Genomic DNA, 21,246 nt, shown 5'->3' with positions numbered 1-21,246 from the left:
GGGAATCACAAAGCTCTCTCATACTCAAAATATTTCCTATTTCCTCTCAATTACCCTGTGCCCCCAAACCTGGCCTGGAATTCCCACTATTAAGCCTGTTCTTTGGGGGGTAAATGACCAAGGTGGAACTGTTGTCTGCAATAGGTCCCTGCAAAAATACACAGGTTACCCAAAGAATGAATTCTAATTCTGTGTCACTACAATAGTATCAGGGATGTAGAGAGGTAAAGGGCAGCCTGTGGTATCCCCCCAGAGATTATGTGTCCCATTTCTCAGGTTCATATTGAAAGTAATAGCTTTCTGCAACCCCTCTTTGCAAAGTGGTGCCCTGGGCATCAAGAGGGCAATCTGAGCCAGGAAGAATGTGAGGGCATGAAGCCTTCTGGAGCTAGGAACCCTTGGAGAAGTCTCTGGTTCCCAAGCTGGGGCCCCTGCTGTTCTTTAGCCACCTCCTGGGCTGCCTACCCTCTTGGAGGATTTCTATCTTCCCTGATTCTTTTAGAAAAAGTTTCCCATCTTCTCCTTTCTCATGAAGGCAGACCACAACCTTTTAGAGGGTCCCTTAGGGATTTTTTGCTGGTAACAACCACAAACATATAACAGTTGTGGGATGATTTATAAAGTTAAAGTTACACCAAGTATCATTATAGATGGTACCCTGGGGTACCTAGGAAAGCAAATGGAGTTTGGCTTGCTTTTTCTTAGCTCCTTATACTCTTTGAACTCATTCTCTCTCTCTCTCTCTCTCTCTCTCTCTCTCTCTCTCTCTCTCTCTCTCTCTCTCTCTCTCTCTCCATCTGCATCCCTCCTTCTCTCTCTCCATCCCTCCTTTTCTCTCCTTCCCTCCCTCCCCTCTCTTTCTCTCTCTCCCTTCCCTCCCTACTCTCTCTCTTTCTCTCCCTCTGCTCTCTCTCTCCTCCCTCCTTTTCTCTCTTCCTTCCTCCCTCCCTCCCTCTGTCCATCCCTCCTCCCCCTGCCTCCCTTTCTCTGAGGCTAGGTCTCCCTATCTTATCCAGACTGGAAAAGAAGTGGCCATTCACAAGCCTGATCCAATTAATGATGGACACTGGAGCTTTAACTTTCTCCGTTTACAACCTAGGCTGGTTTGCCCCTCCTTATGCAGCCTGACTCTCATTCCTGGGGGCTCACCATATTGTTGCCAATTTAATCTATACACCCAATCAGTTTTAGCCCTACTGCAGCTTAGAACCCCCAAACTTAAGTGGTCTGCTAGCCTCAGCTTTTCCGGTAGCAGGGATTATAGTCATGCACCACCACGGCCAGCAACACTTTTGTTCTGAGAAAGCCTTAACCCATCCCCTTCTTGGACTGATACTCCTGGGTCTCCTCTCCTTGATTAAGGAAGCCTCCCCTCATCCTACTTCTTTGTACATAGACTATGTGGTATAGATCCAGGCTCACAAAAGGAAAAGTGTTGCAGATTTAGTGCACAAAGGACTAGTCTGATTCATCCATAGTTCAGAGGAAACTCAGACTCTGTGTGTATTCCACCAAGTGTCTTCCTCCTTCACAATAGTAAGTTAGCCTAGGGTTTCCTGACAGAGGTGCCTCAGGGAGTGGAGTGCTGAAAGACACTGGTATTAATCACATTCCTAAAAGCCTACTTGTCAGTTGTTAGCACTGTGGGGGGGGTGATGCATCTGAGGCACAGAAATGTGAAGAGAACAGACGTGACCATTGCATTGGAAGAGTTCAATGGTCTTTCCATCCAGAGGGAAGGTACGTGTAGTTAACGTATTTAAGTGGAAGTGGTAATGTAATCCTTGCTGGCTCCTTACAGTTCAGCTAGGCAGAGTGTGGCAGTGTGAGGAGAAAGGGAAAAAAGAGCCGGGCTGGATTCTGACTATGGTGAGGCAGCAAAATTGGGTCACCACATAATGGCCGCTCTTCTTTGTGTCTGTTAATTCAGCACTTACGATGTGCCAAGCACTGTGTACTCTGGTGATACAAAGAAAGACAAAAATAATCCCTGCCCTGGAGCAGCTCACATTGTAAGGGAGGACAGAGAATACAAAACAAACAAAAAAGAAACAAACAAACAAAAAAAACCCACTCATAAAAGATATGTACAAAGTAAATGGAAGGTGCCACATACCTAGTGGGAAGACAGCCAGGAAAGCGAATGGGGTGTGTTTTTCCTCAGTGTCTCAGGTGTATGTAGTCAATGGCTCCTTATTTGGAAAGCATCTGTGATGACTTGAGCTTTCTGGTTCAGAATACCTGTCAGAACTGTCTCACACTGGCATAGGCAGAGGGGTCAGCACCCCTCTGTAAATGTTTAACTGGCTCTTCAAAAACCCACAATACACTTTTAAACTTAATCTGCATTATAGTAGCATTTTCTCCATCACTTTCTTAAGTTAACAATCAACAAAACAATAAACCAAGCCCTGATTTGGAGCTTTGGCTGATTTCTGAGGTGTAGATGCAGGCCCTGGAAATGTAACAATCAGTTCTCCCGAGCAGTCTGACTCCAGCTTACATACAGGCTTATCTCCATATTGCCCCTGGAGTTAAAGTTGATCCAGGAGAGACTAGGAACCCAGACACAGTTTTCCTTATGGCCAGCTCTCTTTCTCAGGGATTTACTGTCTTCTCTGAGCTCTCTCTGGTGAAATGTTTCCCTCTCGTAGCCTAACTGGGTCAACTTGGATTCCCCAGACAGATGCCCAGGAAGTAGCCTCTGTGGTGAGCGCCCGGGAGATACAGGTTGTGGCCGAACTGCTCCAGATCTCCCCAGAGGGACTGCAGAAGGCCATCACCTTCAAAGTGACCGTGAGTTCTGGGGCACAGGTGGTCTGGGGTGGTGATCTGATCTGTGTGATGTGGAGAGGAGAGGAAATCTCCAGCAATCTTAGGGTCAATCCCTCTGCCTGGGAGCAGGGTGGGGTCATGACATGTTCCCCTTTAAGAAACAGAATGGATAGAGTGAGGTCTTTGGACTCAGAAGGACCTGAGTTCAAATCCCAACTATGGAACTACCTGCCCTCCCTGTATTAATACTCAACTTACCTTCATGTTGATGGGGCCTTTGTTTCCTCACCTAAAAGACAGATAAACAGATAGACAGACAAACAGACAGACAGATAGATAGATATAGATATCTACAAATGTCTCCAATCATTAAAGCTACAACCCTATATAAGCTGTGAATTACAGATCAGTGAAGTATTAAATAAGCAACTACTTCGTACTAGGAACTATCCTAGGTCCTGGGGATACAAAGACAAAAAACAAAACCATTCCTTCCCTCAAAGAGCTAACATTCTATGGGAGGAGACAACACATATCAATAAAAGTATAAATCATATATATATATATATATATATATATATATATATATATATATATAATAAAATACAAAGTAATTTGAGGGGGATGGTACTAATAGCGGAAGGTGATATTTGAGCTGAGCTTTGAAGGAAATTTGGGATGCCAAGAGGCAGAAGTGCATACCAGGCATGGACACCTGCCAATGCAAAGACTTGGAGACTGGAAAGGGAATGTTGTGTGCAAGGAACAAGCAAGAGGACCAGTTCAGCTAGATTGCAGAATGTATGACCACTACTGCCACCAACAAGAATGCATGAAAGGGAGTGATGGGTAATCAACCAGGAAAGGAAAGCTGGAGCCAGGTTGTAAAGTCCTTTTAAATATCAAACAGGCATTTTGTTATTATTATTGTTGTTGTTGTTGTTGTTCAGGTGTGTCCAGCTCTTTGTAACTCCAGTTGGGGTTTTCTTGACAAAGATACTGGAGTGGTTTGCCATTTCCTTCTCTAGCTCATTTGACAGATGAGGAAACTGAGGCAAATGGGGTGAAGTGACTTGCCTGGGGTCACTTCAATCCTAAATACAAACCTGTGAGGTTTACTAAGTAGAGGCATGACATGATCAGATCTGAGCTTTAGGAAAATTCCTTTGGCATCTGTGTGAAGGATGGCTTGTAGAGGAGAGAGATCAGTGGTGTTGAGAACATTGCTCTTCGGTGCTACACAGCAAAAGCAAAACCCAGTGCACAACTCACGCAAATTATAGTGAGATGTATTGAAGGATATGAGATGTTCTAGAGAGTCAGCATAATCACCCAGATCCCAGACGACGAATGAGTGCAGGAGGCGTGAATGCTGCCAGGCCCCCACGGGACACCCTTTTCCAGGCCTGTAAGCTTTCTTCTGGTCCTGCATTCTCTTTCTCCATGCTTATGCAAGTATAAGAGTTACAAGATAAGATTTCAGAATATACTGATGTAATTTGAGCCTGGATTACTCCTTCTTACATAGTGAAAAGGCTCCTCTTCTGATGGCAGTCCTTGTGAAGGAGGCCCCACACTCTTCAAGTATTCTTAAAGAGCAGCTAGGTGGTGAAGTAGATAAGAGCTCAAGCCTTGGAGTCAGGAGGACCTGAGTTCAAATCTGGACTTAAACACTTGAAACTTATTAGCTGTGTGACACTGGGCAAGTCATTTAACCCTGATTGCCTCACAAAAAAAAAGAAAGAAAGAAAATCAAACCAAAAGTTTGGGGCAGCTAGGTGGTACAATGGATAGAGCTCTGGCCTTGGAGTCAGGAGCACCTGAGTTCAAATCTGACCTGTCAAATTGGCAAAGCCTATGAGCCTTGCCTATGTGCAGCCCTTCCCATACTTAGTATTGGTCCTACCCTCAGAGGCTTCAGGTATAAGCACCTGTTGTCTAGTTGGAAACCTGTGACAGACTGGTCCCCATGATTAATCTAAGGATGATATGCAGTCAATGATATAGGGAGGTAGTGGATATCAGGATGGGTCTGGATGCCAATAAATATCCTATCACTTTAATAGGAGCTACTATTATCTTGGAGTGAGCTGGCAGGGGTTTAGGGTAGAAGCCATTTGCAAAATTTAAAAGAAAAATAACCTATTGTACATTAAACATACAAATTTGCAAGGCTAAAAGCAGCTATACTTTGTTTTATATATATGTATATATGTATGTATGTATGTATAATTTTCCCCCAATTACACATTAAAATAATTTTTTAACATTTGGATTTTTTGTTAAAGTTTTGAGCACCAAATTCTCTCTCCCCTCCCTGAGATGGTAAGAAATCAAATGTAATTATACATGTGCAATCATGTAAAACATTTCCATATTAGTCATTATATAGGAGAAGACTCAAACAAGAGAAAAAGAATGAAAGAAAGTGAAAAATAGCATGCTTCAGTCTGTATTCAAACAATACCAGTTCTTTCTTTGGAGGTGGACAGTATGCTTCATCATTAATCTTTTGGGATTGTCTTGGATCATTATATTGCTGAGAATCATTAAGTCATTCACAGTTCTTCGTGGTACAATATTGCTTTTACTGTATACAACATTCTCCTGGTTCTGCTTACTTCACTTTGCATCAGTTCATGTAAGTCTTTCCAGGTTTTTCTGAAATTGTCCTACTTGTCATTTCTTACAGAACAATAATATTCCATCATAATCATACCATAGCTTGTTTAACCACTCCTCAGGTGATGGGCATCCTTTCGATTTCCAATTCTTAGCCACCATAAAAAAAAGCTAAAAAGCAGCTATACTTTATTTTTAAATTTTTTTTAAGGCAATTGGGGTTAAGTGACTTGCCCAGGGTCACACAACTAGTGTCAAGTATTGGTTTGAGGCCAGATTTGAACTCGGGTCCTCCTGACGTCAGGGCCAGTGCTCTATCCACTGTGCCACCTAGCTGCCCCTGCAGCTATACTTTAAAGAAAATTTTTAACTCTTAACGTACAAGCAAAAGGATTACGATAATCCACACTCAATACAGAATTTTCGTCTACTAATCCATAAGAAGTTATTAAACACTTCTCAGGCAGGGTGCAAAGTTCTGGTGATATGAAGAATATTTAGGAGGAGAGAATGAGACTGACTTTGCCCAGCTCTGCCTCACTTAAATCCAATTCATGGGCAAATCAAGATGTTGCCTTTGTGATATCATTGGTCCTCTTTGAGAACGAAGAACCAATAACAATAACAACAAGAAAGAATATCCCAAAATGGGGTTTGCACTCGCAATTTTAGTTTAAAATAAATAGTAGTGGGGGCAACTACGTGGCACAGTGGATAGAGCGCCGGCCCTGAAGTCAGGAGGACCTGAGTTCAAATCCAGCCTCAGACCAAGCACTTGACACTTACTAGCTGTGTGACCCTGGGCAAGTCACTTAACCCCAATTGCCCAACCCCCCCCAAAATAAATAAAATAAAATAAAATAAATAGTAGTAATAATAATTGTAATTATAACATATAATAATAGTATAGTTATATGCAGTAGGTATTGCTAGGGAGTAAGGCTGGGGAATGGAAAACTCCTTCCTTTGTGAAGGCTGGCATGATTTCAGCCTCCTCTTGCCTCGAAGGGAGTGGCCTTCGTTTGAAACCTAGCCCATCAGGAATGACTGCCAGTAGTCTGAAAAATAAATGAATGCTTACCTACATGCTGGTCCCAGGCAGCTTGCTTCTATCACCATATCATGATTTCTTTCTAGGAGCATCTGAATTGCTAATCCATAATATCCCAGGCTTATACTGTCTAATGCTGTTCTCTTCCTGCTCTGTCCTAAGAGCTTCAAGCCCCCAGACTGACTCCCACTGACCAAACCTCTCACCTTCCTAGCATAAAAAAAGTTTTATCCTCTCTTTTTTGATAAGCTTTAAACAAAATATGTACAGCTCAGCATTTCTGTAGGCCAAGAGGGTTTTATAGTAGATAAATGAGGTCTAATGAAAAGATAGACCCTTAAGGAGCAGGGGAGCATGGTTGGTGTGTTGTGCTCAATGTTGTATGTTACCCCCAATAAACACCTTTACTTGATTTGGAAAAAAAAAAGGTAGAAAAAAAAGAATGAACAAGTTTGCACATCTGACTAAAACAAAAGACAGAATGAACAAGTTTGCACATCTGACTAAAACAAAAGACAGAAGAGCCATTTTGCTAGGAAGTAGAAGAAGTACTCAAATCTGTCAGGCTCCTTGGGCTGGCTCTCACAACCCTGGAGGTAACTGGCTTTGCAGCCACATAGGGGTCAGTCCAGTCCAGTCCAGTCCAGGCTCTCCTAGCTTATCTCTTGGCAGCTGTCCATTTCTGTGCTTGACTCTTAACTGACCACTTTCTGCTTGTCTGGCTCTTCTACTTCCTCATCCCATAGCCTCCTTGGTATAGGAAAAAGAGCACTAAATCCAAAATCAGAGAACCTGGGTTCTGATCCCACCTCTAGACTTGTGTGACTTTGAACTAATCATTAATCCCTCCGGGTCTCGATGATCTCATCTGTCAAATTAATTGGTTGGACTAGATGGCCTCTGACTTCTTTTCTAGCTTTAGTTTGCAACAGTCCTGGTCAATCCTCCCCTCCTTCACCCCCAGGTTTTCTGCTCCAAAAGATTACCCAGGAATGATCCATAACTTGGACTCCCTTCTGCAGGGAGAAATTCATATCTCAGTCGCACTTCTCATCATGAGATGGAACACAGCAACCAAAATAAGGCACTGGCTGATTAAAAGAAAGGCTGCCCACACAAAAGAAAAAAAAACAGAAAGAAGTTCAGGAAGAACAGACAAGTAGGTCAGTTTTGAAAGTAATGTGCAGAATTTATATATCTTTTTAAAAATAAAGCAAATGGAAATTCATGGTTTAGTATAGAATCTTCTTTTGTGCTCGTCTAGGGATATGGAAGTGCTTTCTTATGTGTAAGATCAGAAATATTTTTTAAAAATTTAAGAAAGAAAAGAAAGGAAAAACTGCCCAATACATCTTCCCTCCTACATTACCCTGTCACTATTTTGTACGTGCCCATAGATAGACCTGCTATCTCTACCAGCCAGATTTTAGGCTCCTTGAGGGTGAGAACTGTTCACTGCTGTCTTTGTACTCCCATCACCCAGCACAGTGTACCTAGCATATGGCAGGCTCTTAATAGATGCTTGCTGATTGATTGAGAAGAAAAGGTCTAGAACAGCCACTGGCAGAGGTAGGAGGAAGTGTGAAAAAAATAAATGAATGAATGAATAAAATGACAAATAGTGAATTAAGTAAATAAAATAAAGATAAAACTTTCATATTTCAAAAATTCTGTAAAAACTTGAACATTAAGTAGGCATGCATGAGCCAAAAAAGAAGATATCTTATTGGAAATTAAATATAAAAAGAAGAAGTCTTTGAAAATGCAAGAAATCATGTATTGCAAAAGGATGCAACTATTCCTGTTTCATTGATTGTTATTTTTAATTTTTCACTTTTTTTGGTCTTTGAAGGAAATCAATGGTATACCAACTGCTAATGGAAATCAATGGGTGGCTTCTCAATGCATACTTTCTCTAGTCCAGCCTCTTAACTTTCTTCCTATAACAACCAAAAATGTCATGCTTTCTGTTAGATTCCAGAAAAGAATTTTGTTTTGGCTTTTTTGGTGAGGCAATAGAAGTGACTTGCTCAGGGTTACATAGCTAGTAATGTCAAGTGTCTGAGGCCGAATTTGAACTCAGATCATCCTGACTCCAAGGCCAGAGCTCTATCCACTGCTCTACCTAGCTGCCCCCAGAAAAGAATTTTATAAAAGCTTTTAGATACTCAATTCTAGACAAAAAGCAAAGCAAAACTTTGGATCAAAAATAATACAGGACCTAATTTCTCCATATATTTGCTACTTTCCTGGGTCTGTGATCTTATTGATAGTGGATGCGTTAGTTTACAACCTGACTTCTCATAAATTCTCCACAGTGGAGCCTTTTACACCTGCCTCCTTGTACCTTCATGGGGTGTTGGTCTGTCCCTGAACGGCTTAATTCCTGAGTCTTCCATCTTAAATGAGGGGAGTGGGGCAAGACAGAGGATGGTCTTGAGGTATCTTACTAAATAATTTCTGCTGCTGGCATACTGTGTGGCCACCAGATCTTTCTGGGTCTTGGTTTCCCCCCATATAAAAAGGGAGAAAATCTCTACTCCCCACCCCAGCCTTGTCAATTGGAAGTTAAACTGAAAATCCACAAATTAGCTTATCAGTAAACATTTGGCTCAACTCATCCCTAGCTCTATCTTTCTGGCATTTCCCCCTCAGGAGACAATGAGAGAGAAGATTTATACCCCCCTCACTGTGGAAAGTGCCGTGGATGCCAGGTAGGGTAGTGGGGGGCTGTATGTCCTTAGGTTACCCCACCCCCAAGAATGTTGCTATCCCTTGTCTGTCCCAGCCTCCTGCTTGCTCTCCTTCCCCTCTTCCCCCTCCCCATCCCAAGCAAGCATCCTCTCTGTTCCAGAGATGCTATTGCCAAGATTCTATATTCGATGCTGTTTGGCTGGCTTATCGACAGGATCAATACATTGGTTTACCCCCAGAAGGATGCTCTTTCCATTGCCATCCTGGACATCTATGGCTTTGAGGTGGGCAATAAGGGAAGAATAGACTCTAGCTCCAGCCCTCATTCCCTTGCCCAGAGAGTTCACCATTCTCAGTCAGTCAACAGTCACCTAATATATGCCAGCCACTATGCTGAGCACTGAGGATACAAAGGAAGACAAAAAATAGTCCCTACTCTTAAGGAACTCAGTCTAATGGAGGAGGTAACATGCAAGCTACTATGACTGGCTTTGTCTCATTTAGTTCACGCCAGGATCCAGTCTTTGGTATGAAGTAGGAGGGCACATGGGAGTAGATGATGAGGGAAGGGTGTTACTGATTGAGGAAAACAGGAGAGGAAGTTCCTCATTGAATGGGAATCCTTCCATTAGAATATAAGCTCCTTGAGGGCAAGGACTTTTTCATTTTTATAGTTATATCCCCAGCTCCTAGCACCATGCCTGGCACATAGGAGGCGTCAATAATTGTTTGTTGTTGATTGATGACTCTAACCCCAGAGATGTAGAAGTATATGCCCCCCACCCCACTGCCTACTTTTGGGATGCCTGTAATTGGGCCCTTCTGTGATCAGGATCTCAGCTTCAACAGTTTTGAGCAGCTGTGCATCAACTATGCCAATGAGTACTTGCAGTACTTTTTCAACAAGATTGTCTTCCAAGAGGAGCAGGTGAGCCAGGGAGGGCGGTGGGGGGAGATGGTCCCACGGATAGCTGTCTTGACTCTAACCTTCTGTCTTGATTTGAGTTGGCCACCTCCTTCAACATTCAGTCAGCTCATTGCCAAGCCTTCTCTCACTGATCGGCATAGCCCTCAAGTCAGGGGGTCAGCTGTAAGGAACCCAGAACAGGGAGGTTGCTGGAGCACAAGAGAGGAAGGGGAGATATTCCCAAATCAATCTATTAAGCATTCCAACCTCTATGCCTTTGCTTATACCATTCTTACTACCCTAAAGTAGAGAGACTATCCCACATCTCATGCTCTCCACCCTCCTCTCTGCCTCTCCAAATCCTACCCATCCTTTTAGGCCCAGGTAGGTGAGCCTCTTGGCTTTCCACCGTTTCTGAATTCCTCATAGTACAATTTGACACTAAATTGCCTTCTAATTCTCTCACACATTTTATCTCCAGCTAATTATGAGCTCCATGAAGAGCAAAGTCTTATGCTTCTTTGGGTCCCCTGCAGGATATAGGTATAAGGCTGGCCATGGCATTCATACAGATGTTTTTCATAGGCTCGTGTATAGAGTTCCACCTGTATGCCCAACCTTATACTAGGTTTGGGAGGGGTGGGGAATAGATTGGGACTGGATGAGGCTGTTGGATGTCTGATGGTGCAAGGCCTCAGTCCCTGGGAGGGGCACCCCCCCAAAAAAAAATCTTGTACAAATCTGGGAGTGGGCAACCTTTGTCCAGGATGAGTACATCCGAGAGCAAATAGACTGGAGAGAAATCACCTTCACTGACAATCAGCCTTGTATCAACCTTATCTGCCTGAAGCCCTACGGTATTCTCAGGATTCTAGATGACCAGAGTTGCTTCCCCCAGGTAAGTCTCATAGGCCTTCTCTTCTTACCATACCCTAGAGGGAATATAGTTCTAACTATAGGGATTCTCAAAAAAATCTCCTTTTCCTGGAAGCCTCCTGAGATTAACTTGCCTGGGCAAAGGGGAACCATTGAGTGTTCTTCAGCATTGCAGTGACCCATGTCCCAGAACAACCCAGTCTAGTAGTGGTGTGTAAGATGGATTGGGGGAGGGAGAGATTAGATATGGGCAGACCTATTAAGAAAGTCTGAGAACTGGAACTAGAGTTATGCAGTGAGAATGGAAAGCAGGGGATGGATGTAAAAAATGTTGAGGTAACTGAATGGATATGGGAGACAAAAGAGAGGGAAAAGGCAGGGATAACTGGTGAGGTGAAATAGGTAGAGGAACATTTGAAATAGAGTAGGAATGTCTATTCACAGGGATAGGGAAGTTATGAAGAAAAACTAGTAGGGGGAAGGATGAGTTCAGTGTTAGACATATAGACCTTGAGTGACAGTGGAATATCTAGGTATAGATGTCCAGTAGGCAGATCTATCTTAATTTTACTTATTTTTCATGCTCTGTGGCCACTCCAGGCAGGGTCCCCTCCCTTCCTTCCCTTCTCCCCTTCTCTTTCCCTTCTCTGATCACTACTTGGGCATCCCTATTCCCCAGGCCACAGACCACACTTTCCTACAGAAATGTCATTACCACCATGGCTCCAACCCCCTCTACTCCAAGCCCAAGATGCCCCTGCCTGAATTTACCATCAAGCACTATGCTGGCAAAGTCACCTACCAGGTGAGAGGCTCACTTCTCCAAACATACCTACCTGTTCCTACTTCTCTACCTGTTTTGGCTTTTGGGGGACTTAGAGAGTGATCCCAGGAACCCCTGAGTTACTTGGAAACTTCCCCAAGCTCAAGTGAGTAGGGATTATTTCATTCTTAGTGCCTGTATCCCCACCACCTTGGCACATAGTAGGTGCTTCATAAATACCTGTTGATTGATTGAATGCCTTTATATTTGGCTCTAGGGCATTTCTAACAAAGTTAATATTTAACTCAACAAGAATTTATTCAGCTCTCCTATTTCCAGATACCATGCTAGATGCTGGGGATTCAAAACAATAATTTAACCTTATATAGGGCCTCCTTTCTCAACACTCCCAGAAAATGAAAATAATAGCTCATAATGTGGAATTTAAAGTGTGCAAAACACTTTCGCATACATTGTTCTACTGATTTCATTGATTCATTTGATTTCATTGATCCTGAAAACAACACTGTAAGATGGATGTTCTTATCATCCTCATTTTACAGATGAGGAAACTGAGGCTCAAGAGAGCCCCCAATTCACACAGCTAGTACAAATTTGGGGCAGTGTTCAGACTCAAGTCTCTCTATACCATCCTACCTCTCAAAAGTGCCCACGCCTCTATGATAAAAATCCCTATTTTGAATACTGGTACTGTCATTTAACAGCATTTTGTGACCTTGGACAAGTCACCGGGCAAGTCACAAGTCTCTGGGCCTCAGTTTCCTTATTTGTAAAATAATGGGGGTTGATTTCTAAGGTCCCTTTCCAGTGGTAACATTCTATGATGTTAAATTGCTTGACCTCTGCTGGGCTGATTTTCTCATCCATCAAACAGGATGAATAACACTGTAGGAGTTGCCATGACTCACCCTGGGTTTGTTTTGTTTTGTTTGTTTTTTGCTTTGCCAGGTGCACAAGTTTCTAGACAAAAATTATGACCAGGTGAGGCAGGATGTGCTAGACCTGTTTGTCCGAAGTAAAACTCAAGTGAGTCCTCCCCTTCATGGCATCTTCCTCTCCCCATCACTCTCCCTACCCCTCCCAGAATTATTTATTCTAGGGAGGTACCTCCCTTCCACTGGCCCTGAAATTATTTTATAATTTGGATGTTGTATTGTGTTTGTATTTTTTTTATTGACGTATGAGTGTAGTTATTGTTTTCACTTGTAAAACATAAGCTCTTTGAGGGCAGGAACTGTTTTATTTTTGTCTTTGTATCTGTCCCCAAGATGTAGCACAGCACCTGGGAGTGCTCAGGGAGCCCTTAATAAATACCTCTTCGATGAATGAATGTTGAGTGAATGAATGAAATGCAGAAATGTACACATAGACGCATGCATGCAGCAGAATAAGGCCCTTACTGTATTGCTGAGCTGGGAGGGGGTAGGAATGGACAGCTGTTCTTGGCATGCACTTGGGTGATGGGACATGAGGACTGAGGAGCCCCTTCTGCCCTCCCTGCCTCTACCCTCACGTTGCTGAGGCTACATTGCACTTCCACCCACGACTCACACCCACACGGCTAATGGAAATGGAAAAGTCATTCTCTGATTCTCTGCATCTCTTTCCCTCTGGCTCTGTGGGTGCCAGGTGGTGGCTCACCTCTTTGCCAGCCATGCTCAGTTAACCTCCCACCATCGCTTGGGGAAGAACAATACCCTCACGCGTCTCTACAAGGCTCCCACTGTGGCTGCTAAGTTTCAGCAGTCTCTCCTGGACCTAGTGGACAAGATGGAGAGGTGAACGGGGGCCTGGGAGGCGGACCAATATTTCTGGGCCATAGCTTCTTCCTCGTTAAGCTAGAGCAGCTGAGGCAGAGAAGTGACTTGATTAGCCAGCCTCAGGCCCTGCCAACGATGGTTCAAAATTCTGTTGAGGGGAAGGAGCACAGTAGCCACTACCGTGCGTTCAAGGCTTTGACTAGGGTTGGCTGGCAAAATAACTCCAAGCTCTTCTCTGGCAGGATGAGGTGACTGGGAGGGTGGAGTGAAGGGTGTAGAGCATCATTTCTCAAAGTGTGGTCCACAAACCCCCTGGGAGTCCCTGAGGCCCTTTCCTGGGGTCTGTGAGGTCAGAGCTATTTTCATAATCATATCAAGATATTATTTGCCTATTAAAATACTCTTTCCTTTTCCAACTACATACCAGTGCAGGGCATGTTTTCTTCATATACTTCAATAAAAACAATGTATCACAAGAGATTGAATGCAGAAACAGATGTCTTTTATTAAACCAGACAGTGAAGAGATTTACAAAAATATGTAAAATAATGTCACTCTTCTCTTGTTTTGGAAAAATAGTTAGTTTTCATAAAAATATCTTATTTATGTTAATGTGGGATAGATTTACTGTTATTTAGTGGGTAAATATTTCAAAGTTCATTTAAAAAATTATTTATTTTAAAATTTTAATTTCTAATGTGATAAATATAACCCGTATAAGCAAAAGTTCTTTGGGGTCCCCAATAATTTTTAAGCATGTAAAGGAATCCTAAGACCAAAATGTCTAAGAAGCCCTGGTTTAGAGGGAAGAGAGAAGGAGCAGTCCGGACTTTCCATGTCTCATGCCTACTTTCTTGCCTGACTCTCAGGTGCAACCCTCTGTTTGTCCGATGCCTCAAACCCAACCACAAAAAGGTAAGGGGATAAAGGTGGTGAAGAGGGAGGGAATAGGGTAATGAGATCCTGGGCTTTCCTTTTTCCATTCCCCAGAAACTCATAAAATTCTTATTTTCCTCTTTCTTTTCTCCTTTTCCTTTTTTCTCCCTCCTTCATTTCCCCCTCCTCTCCCTTTCTCTCCTTTTCTCTGTCAACATTTCAAGTTCACAAAACTGCATGCAGAATGCTATGCTAGTCACTGGAGGAGGTACAAGGTTTAGGTAAGACACAATGACTGCCCTCCTGGAGTCTAGCAAGGGAATGTGCCACATACACAGGTAAACATGATACAAAATAATATATAGTAGGGCAGCTAGGTGGAGCAGTGGATAAAGCACCGGCCCTGAAGTCAGGAGGACCTGAGTTCAAATTCAGACTCAGACCAAACACTTGACACTTACTAGCTGTGTGACCCTGGGCAAGTCACCTAACCCCAATTGCCTAAATAAATAAATAAATAAATTTTTAAAGAGAATATATAGTAAGTGCATAGAGAGATACAAAGTGTTTTTGACACTTCAGAAGATGACGGGTGGGGAGGTCACTTGTATAGGTTCTTAGAGTACGGATTGAAATTGAGTGAGTGAAAGGAAAGCATTCTGGATCTAGGGAACAGCATAAGCAAAGGCATGGAGGTGGTACAATTACAGGTGCTACAACCCAGGGAGCAGGTCATGGCCTGGTCTGGAGCAGGGGAGGGGAGAACTATGAGACCAGACCGGAAAGGAGAATTGCACCAAGTGATGTCTCGAATGTCAGGCAAAGGAGGCTGAATTTTGACTCAGAGGGCACTTTCCCTCTCTGCCCCACTACTTTTAATCCCATCACTCTGCTGCCCTCCTCCAACCCTCCCAAATAGCAGGAAAGGCGGGCAAGTGAGAAGTCTAATCTCCTTCTCCCCACCACAGGAGCCTGATCTCTTCGAGCCAGATGTGGTGATGGGACAGCTCCGATACTCAGGGGTCATGGAGACCATCCGGATCCGAAAAGAGGGCTTCCCTGTGCGCATTCCCTTCCAGGTCTTCATTGACAGGTACTGCCCATAAAGGGGAGCTCATGGTATCCGAGACCCAGCCTTGATATCTGGGGAAAACCTGGGACCCTCCCTGCTCACGGTCAGGAAATCAAAAACTTACCATGTAGGGAAGGGGCACTGAGCTCTTGGTCCATCCCTCTTCCTCTTACCTCTTGAGAAGAGATATTTTCCCTTGATACCAGCTCCAGACTATTCTGGATGCTGGGAATGCTTGGGAAGAAGGTTACTTTTAAAATTCCTGTTGACTGATGAATATGGCAACTGCCACCCCCATCTCATGTTATTCCATGTACACAACTAACCATCAAATGCAGCCCAAGAATCTGTATGGAATGATAATGTTTGCCATCACTGGGCCAGGGAGCAGCAGCACCTGGGGGAAAAGAGGGAGGTTACGGGAGAAGGAGGAATATAGTTATTTTAAGCAGGGATTGATGACTATTGGGATTCTCCACTCACATTCAGGTACAGATGCCTGGTGTCTCTCAAACATGACATACCAGCTACTGGGGAAGCGTGTGTCTCAGTGCTCAATAGACTTTGCACAGTCACCCACCGCATGTACTGCATTGGAGTCAGCAAGGTAAGAGGGAATCTAGATCTCAGGGACTGTGTGGTCTACTGAAGCTCTATATAGCTTGTTTGTACATATTTGTTTGTTGTGTCCACTATTAGATTGTAAGCTCCTTGAGGGCAGGGACCATCTTTTGCTTATTCGGATCACCCACACTTAGCACAATGCCCGGCACATAGTAGGCACTTACTATTATTCACTGATGGATGATAGTAGCCCTACCTGATTAATTGTCAATCATAACATTCAAGGAAGGCCTGACTAGTCAAATGGAAGTCTTTAGACTGATTTTGTCACCTTCCTAATACTCTACCAGAGTTCCTCTACTCCCTACCCTCTCATCACCAGTCCCTTCCCCAACCGCACCCTACCCCCTCGATTATCTTTGTTCCTGCAGGAAAATCTCTCAGCTATCAACTATTCCTTTCAAAAATTACTTGATTTAACTAAGTTGTTAATGCAAGGGCAGCTAGGTGGTGCAGTGGATGGAGCACTGGCCCTGGAGTCAGGAGGACCTGAGTTCAAATCCAGCCTCAGACACTTGACACTTACTAGCTGTGTGACCCTGGGCAAGTCACTTAACCCCAACTGCCTAAAAACAACAACAAGAACAAACAAATGCTTGTTATATTTTGCTATGCCCCCTCTCCCACTCAATGCCTCTTTTCCCAATCCTTATCCTCACTGTAGTAGTTTGTCCTTCCTTTGTTCTAGAAGAGGGCCGATAATGTCAGAAGGGTGATGTCTTGACTTTTGAGTGAATTGGATTTAAGTGAGGCAGAGCTGTGCAAAATCACTAGCCTCACTTTCTTCTCCAGAGCCATCTGGGTCCAGTGGCCAAGTATAGATCAAGATGACTGGAGATGGCCCAGGATGCAGTGGAAGACCCTGGTCTTTTTTAGCTAAGGTCTTTCCCAGGTCTGTCTGAGACTATACCCAGTCAGTGAATAAAGGCTAGGCAAGAATTGAGGCATAAAGTGGCCTAGTTTGCCTTCTCAAACGAATCCACCTGGGAGGGGAAGACCCTCAGAGTTTCTGGCCAGAACAGAAATAATTGCTATTTACGTTCACTCTGAGCCATCCCCACTGGTGCTTGCTTAAAGTGCCGTAACTGAAGCTCTGTTAACTAGTGAGGGAGAGGAGGGAGGAAAGGTTGGATTTAGACTTGGAGGAGATAGGTTCAAATCTCAGCTTGATCTCTCTAGGTCTCAGGCCCCTCACTTCTAAGAAGAGGGGGACTTGGGTTAAAAGACCTCTATGGTCTTGTTGAGCCCTAATCTACCATCCTGTGAGTCCATGACCATTTTCTGTTAAAAATACAGATTTCTCTGAAGTATAGAGGGGTCAGGGGCTTGGGATAGGAAGAGTTCAAAGTCATTGTGAAATGAAAACCCTGGGGCATCCTTCCTCTCTGGCTTTTCATGCAAACAGTTATAGTCTCTCCACCATCAGAGCTTCTACTTACCCTCAGTTCCCTTCTGGGCGGATTAATTTCTTTTTTTTTTTTAAGTTTTTTTTACTTTATTTTTTGGCAATTGGGATTAAGTGACTTGCCCAGGGTCACAGCTAGTAAGTGTCAAGCATTTGGTCTGAGGCCTGATTTGAATTCAGGTCCTCCTGACTTCAGAGCTGGTGCTTTATCTGCTTCACCACCTAGCTGCCACTAGATTAATTTCTGGGCCTGGGGTCAGGAAAACTCATCTCCATGAGTTCAAATCCAGCCTCAGACACTTCCAAAACTGTGTGACCCTGGGCAAGTCATTTAACCCTCTTTACCTCAGTTTCCTCATCTGCAAAATGAGGTGGAGAAGGAAATGGCAAATCACTCCAGTATCTCTGCCAAGAAAACCCCAACTGGGATCACGGAGAGTCAGACATGACCGAACAACAACAACAATGATGACGACCATAGATTTAGTCAGAAGGATCCTTAGGGACCACCTAATCCAATTCCCCTCCCATTTTAGAGGTGAGTTTGGGCAAGATTATGAGATTTGTCCAAGATCACACATGAAAAAAGTCACAGCTCCAGAATTTGAATCCAGGTTGTCTGAAGGAACTTGTGACATCACTTTGCCTAAACGTTTCATTTTACATATGGAGAAACCGAGGCCCATAGACTTTAAGTGATTGCCCCCAAACTGGCGAAAAGAAGATCCAGGATTTGATCCCAGGCCTTCTGATTCTAAAGCAAGAGCTTTTTCATTAAACCATGTGGTCTGTGACACGAGGGTGCCCTGCCCTATCCATCCCCAGCTGTTCCTGAAGGAACATCTGTACCAGCTGCTGGAGAGCATGAGGGACAGAGTTCTGCACCTGGCAGTGCTCACGCTGCAGCGATGCCTCCGAGGTTTCTTCATCAAAAGGCGCTTCCGATCCCTGCGCCGCAAGATCATCCTTCTCCAGAGCGTCTCTCGGGGCTACCTCGCCAGGTACTGGGCCCAGGCAGGTGAACCAGGCAGCTGTAGAAGCTGTCGCCAAGTGGGAGAGGGCGGATAGCCGGCAATGGGGGGTTTCAGGGTACGGAGGGATCCGTCGTCGGAGATAGAGGGGTTCTGGGCGGGGCGCCGTGCCCCTCACTGCTGATCCCGGCAGGGAGCTCCCTGAACTGGACGCAGACCTCAGAGCCGAGCAGAGCCGACTGTCCTTGGGCCTTTGGGACCTTGTGTGGTAAAGCCAAGGGTCATGGATTCACTGAAGGACAGTTTGCCCTGGGAATGGATGGGGAGCTTGGGGGGGGGGGTGGTCAGGAGACTGAAGATCTGGCCCTAGCCCTGTTCTAGCCTTGTCAACTGGGAAAAGTTATTTCTTCTCTTGGATTTCTTGTCATATATGAAAGATCTCTGGTTTCAACATGATGACCTTCTGGTGTGGGAACTCCTTCGATTAACGCAGATACAGATAGAAGCCACTCTAGGACTTAGTCTTAGGAAATTGCTTGAGATTCTGAGAAGTTAGGTAACCTTCCTCCGGGTCAGAAGGTTAGTAAGTGTCAGAGGTGAGATTTGAACCAGGTCTTCTTGACCTTCTAAGTCCCTCATCCCATCCACTATGCCACACTACCTCTCTGTCCTTGTCGTAAAAGAATAATAAATAATCTCTGTTCCGCCTTCCCTCAAAGGACTTTGTGTATCAATCGATTAATCCACAAGCTTTTTTTAGGTGTATACAGTGTACCGGGCACTGTTCTGGGGGCAAAGATGAAAATGAAAAAATCCTTGCCCTCAAGAAGTTTACTCTATGGGAGAAACAGTATGTACACACACACACACACACACACACACGCGCGCGCACAGAGCTAGGTCACCACCTAGTGGATAGAGCCCCAGACCTGAAGAAAGACTCATCTTCCTGAGTTCAAATCTGGCCTCAGACACCTACTAGCTATGTGACCTTGGCCGAGTCACTTTGCCCTGTTTGCCTCAGTTTCCTCATCTGTAAAATGAGCCGGAGAAGGAAATGGCAAACCACTCTAGTATTTTTGCCAAGAAAACCCCAAATGGGATCACGAAGAGTCAGACATGACTGAAATATATATGTGTACACACATAAAATATGTATATATTATGTATGTATATATAATGCATATTATATGTACATATGCACAAAAGGTAATTTGGGAAAAGAGGCACCAGCAGCTACCAGGGGAGATCAGAAAAGGCTTCATATAGGAGGTGGTGTCTGAACAGAGCCTTGAAGGAAAACAAGGATTCTAATAGGCCGAGGTGTGGAGATGGTGTATTCCAGGCACAGAGGACGGTCTATGCAAAGGCAGTGGCAGGTTGTATATGGTGGGCAGCAAAAAGGCTAGTTTGACCGAATAAAGGAGAAGTCACATAAAATGAGACTGAAAAGGTAGGTTGGAGCCCCATTTCAATCAATAAATCAATCAATAAGCACTTATTAAGCACCTACTATATGATAGGCACCTGTTAAGTGCTAGGGATACAAAAGACAATCTCTGCCCTCAAGGAGCTTACAATCTAATGGGCCTTTGGAGGGCTTTAGGCATCAAACAGAGGAGTTTGTATAGTAGGGAGCCAATGAAGCTGAGGGGTTGAGTGGGAAGCCAAGAGTGATAGGGTCCTATGTATTCTATGGTCCTGAGAAGTCATAGGGTCAGATCTGTGCTTTAGAAATATCCTTTTGGCAGCTGTGCGAGCACATACGCAGATGTGGAGGCACTCTGACAAACAGCCAGCACTGCTCACCGTGAGATGTCATACCTAGGATCCTGCCTCTGACTGCATGGCTATGGGTGGCTGGAGGGAGGGCAGTGCTGGGCTTCCTGACAGCCTCTGGGGCTCCTATTCTTGGGGACCAGTGCCTGTGTGGGATCTATACCCTGCCTAGACTTTGGCTCCATTTACCCTCCCTACCCCTAGGAAGAAGTACCGGAAAATGAAGAGGAATTTGGTCAAGTTCAGATCTCTGGTGAACATGTATGTGAACCAAAAGCAGTACCTGAGGGTAAGGTCAACCCCACCTCACCTTCCCACCACCAGCCACATACATACAAATACACCAGGAACCAGGTCCTTTCTCATCCCAAACTGACTGTATGGGAAGGAAGGAAGAGCCAAAGGGAGCTCAGGGCCTTGGTGCTCAGCTGTAGGTCTCAGCCCTCCTTGTAGGAAGGACCCTGACACTTTCATCCCTTTTCCACTGTGCAGTTAAATAATAAAAAGCATTCATAGGAATACACATACACAGAGGTATGCTGGAACCAGCTCGAACTGGCTCTCAAAAGTCAATTGTTGGGGCAGCTAGGTGGTGCAGTGGATAGAGCTCTGGCCTTGGAGTCAGGAGGACCTGAGTTAAAAAATCAGGCCAAAGATACTGTGTGATACAGATACTCAGATACAGACAGCTGTGTGACCCTAGTCAAGTCACTTAACCCTGTTTGCCTCAGTTTCCTCATCTGTCAAATGAGCTGGAGAATGAAATGGCAAACCACTCCAGTATCTGTGCCCAGAAAACCCCAAATGGAGTCAAAAGAATCGGACATAATTAATAGATTTAACAACAACAAACCAGTAGAATCTTGCACTGCTCAGTTCCTCAAAAAACAAAGTCAAAGTTAATTGGAAAATCCATCAATGCGCTCACATTAGCTTTTCCTTTTCACTGGTAGCCAGTGGTTTTTACAGTCTGTAACAATGTTAACAGAGATGTAAAGTAATAACTATTGTCCCAGAGGTTGGGGCTTAGATTTGTCCTTGATGCAGAGC

At 44.2% G+C, this 21,246-nt stretch overlaps 1 protein-coding gene across 1 annotated transcript in view; it reads left to right on the top strand.

The window, feature by feature from the left end:
• Nucleotides 1-21,246, top strand: part of MYO15A (myosin XVA) — a 134,415-nt gene that overhangs the window by 39,705 nt on the left and 73,464 nt on the right. Inside the window, 13 exon segments of the mRNA XM_078151742.1 lie at nt 2,683-2,796; nt 9,104-9,162; nt 9,303-9,426; nt 9,975-10,070; nt 10,816-10,947; nt 11,605-11,730; nt 12,658-12,735; nt 13,339-13,487; nt 14,339-14,384; nt 15,314-15,438; nt 15,907-16,024; nt 18,272-18,447; nt 20,401-20,567. Of these exon segments, the coding sequence (XP_078007868.1) occupies nt 2,683-2,796; nt 9,104-9,162; nt 9,303-9,426; nt 9,975-10,070; nt 10,816-10,947; nt 11,605-11,730; nt 12,658-12,735; nt 13,339-13,487; nt 14,339-14,384; nt 15,314-15,438; nt 15,907-16,024; nt 18,272-18,447; nt 20,401-20,567 (1,510 nt within the window).

This window comes from Phascolarctos cinereus, unplaced genomic scaffold, assembly GCF_003287225.1.
Source record: "Phascolarctos cinereus isolate Bilbo 61053 unplaced genomic scaffold, phaCin_HiC Scaffold_4;HRSCAF=312, whole genome shotgun sequence".
Taxonomy (NCBI): domain Eukaryota; kingdom Metazoa; phylum Chordata; class Mammalia; order Diprotodontia; family Phascolarctidae; genus Phascolarctos; species Phascolarctos cinereus.
This window is presented reverse-complemented; position numbering and strand designations above follow the sequence as displayed.